An 11,031-nucleotide genomic window follows, 5' to 3' on the forward strand; every position below is an offset into this window, starting at 1 on the left:
CCTTCTGCCTGTGTTACATAGATTATTAGGTAACATTGTCTTCATTATAGGCATTTCCTCTGTGGCAGCCATTAAGTGAATTAAGCCATTACAGACATCTGTGCTGACCTCTAGATATGACTTACAGGGTGAAGAAGTGTACCCTTAGCATGCCAGTTCTGGTAGAAGATAGATCTGGCTTACAAACAGCAAGAGCCTGATACGAATTCAGTATCACCAAACTGGCTGAGGCCAGGCTAATTATTCTAGAGCTGCATACAGCTTTCATAGGAGACTTTGAATCACAGAAGACTCACTTGGTTTAAGATTTAGATACAGACTTATAGTTCACTCAGATGCAGGAGAACTGAAGCAAACTTTATGGACTTAAATCAAAAGCGTATGACAGGGTTTGAACAAAAACTTAGCAGCTCTGAGTTTTGCTTTGAATTTGATATCTGTTTGAACTAGAAGTTTGAAGCAAATCTCAGAGGACAGAAGCTCCTGCAGATTAAAATTGGAGTGGTTTTCAGGAATCCACGAGACACAAAACTTCTGAGAATTGCAAACCTCTATATTTTCTTTGTAATTTTATTGCTGGTGTTTTTTCTCTCTCATTTGAGGCCGTCTCCAGTTGCCTGGAGAGGTCTGGCTGAGCAAGGTCTTTCAGGATTGACTCTTAGGATCATCCCAGATTTGCAAAACGTCTTGTACTGCAGCTATGCTTTTGGCAAAGGCAAGGCTATCTTTAGTAATGTAATAACTGCTGAAAAGTCTTCCATCTTATTATTTCTCTTTCAGCTCCTGTCTCTGTTTCTGTGGTCAAAAAGCAGTATTTCAGCTGTTCCAAAACCTTCATGAAGATGCACACTGTACATCAGTGAAACAGAGTATGGCCTGCAACACAATTTGGCACAAAGAGCCGTTCTCCCAGTAGTAACCGATACCCTGCTAGGATTTGATCTTATGCCATAAAGTCAGTGAAGCCGAAGCCTCTGCTTTGAGTAAGCAGGACTGGGTCACTTGATCCTGCCCTGAACCCAGATCACTTTTGCTTTATTCAGCTTCGTGCAGTTTGGCATATCTTTATATTTCATTTGAATCAGACTGCTCAGGGTACAGGGAGCTGCTTATTTGGTTTTCTCTGACTCTGGCATTGATAAGCTGATCTGCGCTATCTCTACATCTGCTCAAGTTTCAGGAGAGTTTCCAGTTATGCAGCAAGGTAGCAGAGTCCGGCAAATTCTAGGAGATAGAATAACATGTAGAAAACATCTTAAATTCATTGGTAAAGATTTTCTTAACTTGCTTTCCAAAGTGAATGCAGACTGTGTTGGTACAAAGCAACTGCTGATGAAATCCGCACCAGATGTGGCACTAGAGACTTTGAAAATTGTCCTGTATGAATTATAATCTGCTTCAGTAACATTTCTAGATAAATTTGAATGACATGCATCACAGAATATTCAGCTGGACTGCAGAGTGAGATGGGAGAATATTTTTACAGCTCTTAGTAATTAAATTGTGATTGTTGCAGCTGCCTGACAGACGGCATTATTTTATAAAGTGTCAAAGCATCATAAAATTAATGACAAGTGAAGGGAAAACTGTTTTGAATGACTCATAATGGCACTAGATATTAATCTTGTTCTGATAGTCCAGTTACAAAGACTTGATGTTTTAATTGCTCTTCCAACCATTTAGCCAGAGATGTCTTCAGCTACTCAATACACCCTTGCTGACACAAGTTATCCTGGTGTACAAGGCATATGAATGGCAACAACAATTGCTTTTAGAAATAGAACTTAAGTCATTTATTTTACTACCAAAACTGAACATCAGCCCCATTTTGCTGTTGCTGGAGAGTAGACAAGGGGCTTTACACTGTCAGATTGGAAACTAAAAATGTGGGATTCTACACAAAATATTCCTTTGTGTTGTATCAAGGCTGGCATGGTTTGTTAGTATTATTGGCTGGAACTAGCACGTGTAATCACTTTTTAATGAAGAACCATGATTGAAAGGCTCAGATTTTCTGGGGAAGGGAAAAAGCTGAACCTTTGTAGTCAGTTCTCCATGGTGATGGGCCTTCCTTCCCTAGGAGGCAGGAATTCCTTTTGCAGTGCTACTCACTGAGTCAAGAAACTGAAGCCCTTTGCAACCTCCCAGTGACCATCTCTGGTCTTCAATTATTCCCTTACCTTAAACTGGCTTTTCAGAGAGGAGAGCAACTTGAGAGAAGTTGGGAACCCAGGTTCCCAGGCTCCTATCCCAACACTCTGGTCACAAGTCAGTGTCACTTAACCCTAAGGCTGATGACTGCAATGAGTGGAAGAGGATACAAGGAAAAGACATCGTACTAATTTATCTGCATTTTTCCAGTTATCAAACCTGCAGGAGTAATTTTTGGTTTAACCTTAAGATAGCACCTTGATTCTGTGACATATTTTCTCTGCTTTTTCATTTCTTTAAAGGGCACATAACCATTACAAACTATTTGTTGAATTATTTTCCTGGGCTTGATATTGAGAAGAGGAATGTGTTCGGGTTCACAGCACTGATGAAATCTGCGATGCAGGGCCGAACTGAATGCGTGAAAGCCTTGATGTTGGCAGGTATGCAAAGTGCTTTGCTGCTTCTTTATCGTTATCTAACTATAAATACTAGTCAGTCACATGCAAATACCAAGAAGGAAATTGGCTCTTGGGGTGTTTACTCCGAGAGGTGTGGTGCAGCCTTCCCTGGAAATGGGTGCTGCTTTTAAATAAGTCATAGACAAGGCGGTGAAGCCATGTGCTGTGAGTGCATGAGTGCTGTTTCCTGTGGAAACTCATCCAGGAGCATTCCAAGAGCTCTCAGGGTGAGATTCATTGTTTCCAGGAGAGTTTGGGGAGTGTGATCATCAAGATTTGTAGACAAGGAGTTAATGAAGTTCATGACGCAGCTGGGAAAGACTTGCTGCCAGCAATGTGGGCATGATGGTGCAAGGGTGCATGACGGTGGTGAGACCACAGCCAGATCTCCACTTCTCCTGCCAACTGTGGCAGGTCCTGAGGCAGGGAGTGGAGAGCTTGGGTGCTCTGGCTCCTGTCAGGAGAGCTGGGTGTAGGGTTCATATCCCACAGGGGACATTGGTGGCAAATTTGGCAACATAGGGAATAACCTCTCTTTCTAACTCCTCTACAGATCTGAGTTTGCTCTCCAGGTTTATGGGCAACAGGGCACTAGCAGGCCTGTATCTGCTGCAAGGAGGGAGTCACGGCACAGAGTGAGCAGACCATCTCTGCCCACCTGCCTCTCTTCACATCTGAGAACAGGAAATACGTTTCTTGCTGTTGACTCTTGACTGTGGTTGAATTTCCAGCTGTACGTACTGCGAGGCGAAGGGGTCCTGGAGAGGAAACTTGGAAGGGTGAGAGGCATTGGGGCAACAGCCTCTGCAGGAGCAGTCCCAGCATACAGCACCTTTTAGCCACAATCTTGTATGTTTTTATTACGTTAAGTAATTGGTATATAAATTATTATCTAATAATTTAATAACTAGCGTATATTAGTATATATTCTTGTATTACAGTTGCAGATGTTTGAGACAAATTTAATATTATGGAAATGATAACAAGTTGCATGTGAATATTGTTACTGTCTAGGTCAAGAATCCTACAGGTCTGTTTCATTGAGAGAGATATTGAATAAGTAGTTAATTTCAGTCATCTCGCTGTCACAGAAGTCTAACCCATCATAATCTGAATATTTTAAGTTGCAGGCGTTTATCAAGCATAATGATAGTACTTTCATTCATTTTCATAATATTCAGTTTCTAGGTGTTGATATGACACAGCAAATGTTTGGATGATGTGGTAACCAGCATATTACTTTCTGCAAGGTTCTGTAGCCTCTTATACTGGAATCAAGGGTTTGGAATCAGATCATTCATTTTGGAGTTAAATTTTTATGACACAAAATTATAAAATTACTGTCAGAGCTAGAGTACTGCTAGACACAGATGTACTTTCTGGACTAACACATACATTGTGCAGATGCTAGTTCAGAATTTTCCAGTGCCTGTTATAAATTATCACTTAAAATGAAACTCCCATACCAAGATCTTATGACTTGTCAAATTGACCTACAGTGGCATGGCTTTCTATTATAATCACTGGAGATCTCATGGAAGCTTGTTCTTTCTGTTTCGTCACTAGAAGCTATTTCACAGACTTTCCGTCTTTGTGGATAACTCAGTCCTTGTAATTGTACTTCTTCTACAAAAAGTATTGATATTGAAGTTCACTATGTGGTTGCCACCTTCTTGTTTTCATGTTTCATAAGAAAACAGAATATTGGGGAGAAAAAAACTTTAGCCAGACAAAAAATAGCTTTATTAGCCTCCATACCGGGTTTACATACAGGAAGTTGTATGGACTTGTTTGTGCATCAGAGATAGTGAGGATACCAAAGAATGTATTTCTAATATATTCTGAGTTTCTAAATTGCGGATTATATACATGTTTTGGTGAGTATTTTGCAGGTCCTCACATTTTCAGCTCAAAATAGGTGCCACAAAGGGAGTGTGGTAAATTGCCTGCACCCATTTTAATCTCTGGTTATTTTTTAGCACTGTACAGTTGGGTAAAATGCAGGGAGGTAGGGAGCTGGTCATTCAGAATGGATGTAGAAGCAGTTCAGAGCTTAAGGGATACTGAGTGGCTGCTAACAATAAAGTGCTAGGTTGCTGAAGAAGGTGAAAGAAATTGTTATTCAAAGTTTTGATGAAAAAATCAATTTCACAAATAAAACAGAAAAGTTCTACGTTAAAATATAAGAGTCCATGGAAATACAGGGGAGAAACACCCATAATCAGCTGTAGGTCTACTTAGATAACGATAAAGCAGGTATGTGTCATTAGAAAAGTTACAGTCAGCAGGTTTTTAAACCCAATATCTGTTTAGTGGCTTGGGTAAGAGCTCTATTGATGGGCACCTACTTATGGCAAGCAGGAGGTCAGTAAAGGAAGATAACTCACCTTCCTAGCTGCCTAAGCATGGATTTAGCACGGTCAGATGGGGAAGAGTAGCAGCAAAGTGTGACAGATGGCTAGTGCTGGATTGTCAAAGTGACTGCTCTTCCCAAAATTTGCGTTACTGGAGGACGGCCAAGGTCAATCACTACAAGGTTAAGGTGCTCTGAGACACTTGGCCATAATGTCGTTCTTTCAAAGTGAACCTTTGGAACATGTGAATTGGCTGTTTGTGAGGGCACAGAGAGTAAGGGGGGGAACCCAGTCACTCATCACCAGTTTGTCACAGGCTGCTGCGCTGCCAGAACCACGCTGCTGCCAGCATTCAGCAAGTGAGCCAGCCCAAGCAGGAGCACAGAGATGCCTGTTGTAATTTAGGTGTCAAGCCCTGCTGTAATTTCCAGTGTAAACTCAATGCTCCTTTAGTAAAGTCGTCAGAGTGGCTGTGGATCTGGAGACTGGGCTTTAAATACTGTGTATAAAACAGGTCAGTAACAGATGCCTGAACTCTTTCACTCCCTGACTTTAAACTCAGGATGTCAGTTTTGCATCTCAAGGGACATTAAACCTTCTTAATCAAATAGGATATAGAAATGCCCAAAGGGGCATATGTATTCACACTAGTTGTGCTGAAAATTATCTTCAGGGCAACTTTTGTAGGAAAAGCAAGGCAAGTGGTAAATGCAGTTTTCCTAAACGAAAACAGGCAGGCTCCACTTACGCTGAAATGACAATTAGTTCAATAAGACTGCTGTCACATTTAAAAAGGGACATGACTATTCATGTATCTTCCAGATGAGGCATTCTGCTGAATGACAAGTTTATTCAGAAATGTCTCCTGATTTGTACAGAAAATCAATACCACTATAGTAAATTACACCTTAGAAGATATTTTATGATAAAAGGTACAAAGTCACCATCGATTTCTGTTGAAAGATCGGGATTTCAGTACCCTGTAGTGTTGTTTTCTGAGATGAAGTTTCCGAAACACCTGGGGACGCATCTGTCAGGCAGCAGCAAGAGAGGGCTACTCATCAAAGGAAGGTGAGCCAAGGGTGATAGCAAGGCACACAGAGGCACTAGCCTCATCAGCAAAGGCGGTCCTTGAAGAAACAGAGCAAGGCTCATGAGAATAACCACCAGGATCAGCCAGGCAAGTCTGTGGTGACGGGGCAAGTCCATAGAGACAAAGTCGGTCTAAGGTCAAACCAAGAAATTAAGTCTGTGGGTCAGGGTCCAAAGCAGCAAGGCACGTGGCCAGGCACAGGCATAGCTGCAACATAACCAGACCTGAGCATCTGAGCTTCAATGCAGCCCCCAAGCAAAGGTGGGGAGCCCCCCATGAAGCCTTTCTCGCACAGCTCTTTTTGTACAATCCCGATCCAAGGTCTCACAGCTGCACTGTATCAGAGCTAGTGTGTCTTTTTCTTGAAGATAATGGTGAACAGATGTCTATACCTCTTGCTTGTTTACCAGCAGAACATACTGTTCATTAAAATTTATATTTGGAGACAATACCTTTAGCTACTGTTCTTCCTGTGGTAAAGCCTTGCCTGTTACATGTACAACAAGGAAACAACTTCCATGTAATCTGCCGTGTTCCCAGTCAGCTCTAGTGGGAAGGAGTGCAGACCCAGGCAAGTGTTAAGAAGGGGACAGGACAAGAGGCTAGCCTGAGATGGGAGATTCAGGGGTAGGAAGTTTGAGTAGGCTCAAAAACAGGTTAGTGGAGCAGAAGGACATGTCTTTGTATGCCTTTGTTTCTCCCCTCACTGGTTTCTCTGTAGCTCCTGTAGTCATGAACTTTGTCAAACCCTGCTGCCTTCAAGATCTTGCAATCCTTTCTTCAGTCCACAGCTAATGAACTTTGTGATTTGATTAACTTTTCCTCCTCTTTGCTTCCTGTGTCTTCCAGTCTGGGCCCTATGCTTGAATCCCTGCAGTGCTGCTGTACTTTCTCTCTGAGTGATTCTTTCTGCAAATTTCACTTAAATTACACTTAAACTGTGATTGGCTCTTTTGCTTAGGGTGTCTCCATCCACATTCACTCTTGGTCTGTCTCTAGCATCCTCTTTTTAGGGATTTTTCTCAGAGACTTAGGAATCAACTGGTACTTAATAGAGTTAAAACTGAGCTTTTGATCACTTTCCCCATGCTCTCCTTTTCCCACTTTTTTTCTGTAATCAGAGAATCATCATTATAGAATGGTTTGGGTTGGAAGGGACCTTAAAGATCTAGTTCCCACCCCCCTGCCATGGGCAGGGACACTTTCCACTAGACCAGGTTGCTCAAACCCCATCCAGCCTGGCCTTTGAACACTGCCAGGGAGGGGGCAGCCACAGCTTCTCTGGGCAACCTGTTCCAGTGTCTCACCACCCTCACAGTAAAGAATTTCTGCCTTACATATAATCTAAATCTACCCTCTTTCAGTTTGAAGCCATTGCCCTTCATCCTATCCCTACCCTCCCATCTTTCCTGCAGGCCCCCTGTAAGTACATCCTTTGTAGGGAAGGTTACACTGGTTCCTGGTTACCATTCCTTATATCTAGTCCCCTTTATGCTAGTTTGAAATGCTGTCACCAAGATAATCTACCCTGAAAAAAAAAATTATCACAATGTTACTCTGGCCTTTTCCTCAGGTCTCAGTCTCTGGACATCTCCCTCTTCCATGGGACAGAATGTCTTTTCTTTTGTGACAAGATCTGGGTAGGTCAGTTTTGTGTTGGCTGTTTGAAAATGGGGCTTCAGCTGATAGAGAAGCCCTCCAAGAAGTCGAGTATTGTAGCCCGTTCATATCCCAGCTTGAAACTCTTTCAAGAAACCCAGAAATTATCTACAGGGCCAATGATATGTCTAAACCACAACAGAATGTTAAAGAGCTCAGTTATGTTGAAAGCAGCTGGGCAAAGTGCCCGTGCCTGTCCCAGGGAATGTGCTGCAGAGCTGCTGAACAAAGTCTACATTCTGGAGCACGCAAAGCTCCTTCTGAAATAAGTCAGAGTTTAAAGGCAGAGTAAAAACCAAAGGATTTGCGGCTTAAGAATGTGACTGCCTGAAACCAGAGAGTATTCACTCCTTCTGCTATCGATTTCATTCATTCACTCACATACCTATATACTCTAAAATGTCAAAATGTGTGTGCCCAGGTAGTATGTCCAGGATGACTTGGGTGCTATACAGAGGATATGATGCTGGCTGTCAAGGGCTTGGCACATCTCTGAGATTCTTTTTGATTGGCAACCCCAAGATAGTTTTTGGACAGATCTTTTGTACCCTTTAGCGTTCACCAGCTTGGTCATTTGTGACAGTGGCTTGCTGACTTCATCTTCCAAAAACACTTGTTGCTGCTTATTGTTCTGCAGCAATTCTTCCAGAGGTGCACTCTGTATTGAGTTTCCTCTGTCCTTTACAGAGCTCTTCTGTGCAAGCAGAACTAGGCACATGCCATCCTTATTGACAAATGCCCATGCTCCCGCCCTAATACCAGAACTGAGAGGACTTCCCTGCCATTTTCTGATTGCCAGGGAATGTGGCAGCAATTGTAAAGCATACAGTAGAGCAGAATGCTTGCTTCTCCAGTTACTCTTGTATCCTCTCTTCAGGCAGCCAGGTGCCCTGTAGAAGGGTGTAAACCCACTTGAAAGCAAAAGAGTGGAGAACAAGGGCAGAAGCCCATGTGAGGAGGCTTATGGGAACATGGAAAGATCAAAAGGAAGGCAAAGCTGGAAAAGGACGCAGAAATATATGAGAAGAAAGAATGGTGATGGAGACAGATGTCAGAATTGGATGGATAAAGATCATAAACTGGGAATGGGGGGAGGACAGGTCAAAAGGTAATAACCACTAGAAATCATTTCCTTCCAGGACCTAACCCTGTACTTCAAATGTCTAAGCCTCTGCTGTCTAGCATCTTATGTTGCCTGTTATGGCTGGTCCACTTGGCAATAATAGCATGGTTTTGCTCACAATTACTTCATTTCTTCAGGGGTAGTAATCTAAGGTAGATGGGAACAGCTGTTCTGGGCTCAGACTGAAAGTCCATCTCTCCCATTATCCACTCCAACATGGATGGAAATTGTCCTTATATTTGATCACCCTTATCACCATCCACTCAACTTCACAGTGTCCTTTCAGAGATAAGAGAACCTGAATTGTACATGTGATTTTTTCTTTTTTTTTTTTTCTTTTTCTCCCTGTTTTTCTCTATTTTTTAATGCTTTTCTAGAAGTTCCTTGTATTTTATTATCTATTTTCACCCTTAGTGAGCACTGGGTTGATATGTTCATGAGACTTGTGATTATTAGCCCAAGCTCTCTCTTCTGAGTGGCAGCAACCAGTGCAAAGCCCATTATTCTATATGGGAAGGATTTTTTCTTTTCGTATTCGTCACTCTTTTCTTGCAAGCTCAAGTGAATAGATTTTAAAACAGCAGGCAACGTTCAATGCAGTTGAAATTCATTATGTCATTCTTTGCATTGTCTTAAGAGAATTTCATATATACAGCCTTAATTTCTTTTATTTTTTTTTTAAATAAATCAGGTGTTCAGAAAGTCAGGAACCTGACCTCTCCTTATTGTATGTTCATTTTGTCACAAATATTATTGTGTATCGTATGTGACATTTTCTTGCAGGGCCCTGCCCGATTCAACTCTGATCATAGCAACAAAAGTGCCAGCAGTTTCATTAATTAACACTAATGGTTTTTCTTCTCTTTGAGGGGCAAATGTTCACGCGACTGACCCAAGCCGTGGACTGACTTCATGGGAATGGGCTTGTTACACAGGAAGATCAGAATCTGCCTTCATTATGCAAAAGCTGATGGACAGGCCATGCCCGGAACAGTTTTGTGATCAATATAAACCAGAATGGCCGAAGATGAAGGAACTTCTTGCCAAGGCTGCAGAACCGAAAAGCTGTTTGCAGAGGATTTCTGAGTGCATGAGGGCAGCTGTCTCATTCCGGCCTTTCTATGGCCCAGAAGAAGACGGGGTTCTCGACCACATGGTGAAGGTGACAACAAGCTTGGGCAGTCCTTTCATTGCTCTGTCATGCCGGACTGTGTGCCCAGGCAGCCCACCCTCTGTGGGGAAACGCAGACTGGCTGTGCAAGAAATCCTCAGGAAGCAGAGAGCCGAGGAGATCCGATCTCAGGACAAAGATCACGTTAGCAGCTACGAGAAGCTATTTCAGAACTCCAAAGTCACACTGATCCCCAAGAAGAAGGACCGGCGAGCCAGCCTGCAGCCCATCAGCCTTGCAGTCTCTCAAGTGAACACCATAGCCACTAGGAAAGCAAGCCTCTTGCCACTCCACCTGCTTAGACGGAGCAGCGTCAGGCCGGGATTTGTCATCCCCAAACTCCGTATCAGCAAGGCTCCTCCACCCACCTTCCAGCCAGAAAAGGCAAGAAGGAGGAGCAGTGCAAAGGATGACCCCTATTTGCAGATTCCCAAATGGAGATACAAGGAGCTAAAAGAGGAGCGGAAGAAGGCAGAGGAACAGGAGAAGAAAAAAGTAGCAGAGGCACAAAAGCAGAGGCAGGTGTCCCCTGCCAGATGCAGGACCTGATTTAAAGACAGTTGCTTAGAAGGTTTTAGAGCCATTAGTCTTGTTATCTGAGCGAGATAACAGACTGAATGCCTTCATGCATGCCCACGGCTCACGGAGCTGGAATGCTGAATAATGGCCTTTAAGGTGTAGAAATAGGGCCAGGGCTATGCCACACTGTGTCTGATGGTGGAGCAGGAAGGTATTTTGAGGTGGAAGACTTATTGTTTACCTGTCTGCTGTTGATAGGAAGTTTTAAGTGGTGCAGTCCTTTCATGGTTTCTTTTTTTTCCAGTTCTTGGTGAATGACTGAGAAACAGCTTGAAAAACATATGTGTGAAAGGATCACACACATTTATGTTTGTTCCTTTTGTAATGGACAAAATTAAGGAGTTGTGTTTTTGACACTAGCCACTATTCTTCCCTCTCCTTGCTTAGGTAGACATATTGCAAGGTTTTATAGTAGCAATGAGAAGTTTAAAATATACCAC

General features: G+C 42.7%; 1 protein-coding gene across 1 annotated transcript in view; it reads left to right on the forward strand.

Moving 5' to 3' along the window:
• Nucleotides 1-10,561, forward strand: part of ANKRD33B (ankyrin repeat domain 33B) — a 45,624-nt gene extending 35,063 nt beyond the window's left edge. Inside the window, exons 3-4 of the mRNA XM_086469403.1 lie at nucleotides 2,454-2,594; nucleotides 9,711-10,561. Coding sequence (XP_086325529.1) covers nucleotides 2,454-2,594; nucleotides 9,711-10,561 — 992 coding nt within the window. The remainder of the gene's footprint in view (nucleotides 1-2,453; nucleotides 2,595-9,710) is intronic.
• Nucleotides 10,562-11,031: the final 470 nt, after the last annotated feature.

Source organism: Leptosomus discolor, chromosome 8 (genome assembly GCF_034619465.1).
Source record: "Leptosomus discolor isolate bLepDis1 chromosome 8, bLepDis1.hap2, whole genome shotgun sequence".
Lineage (NCBI taxonomy): Eukaryota > Metazoa > Chordata > Aves > Leptosomiformes > Leptosomidae > Leptosomus > Leptosomus discolor.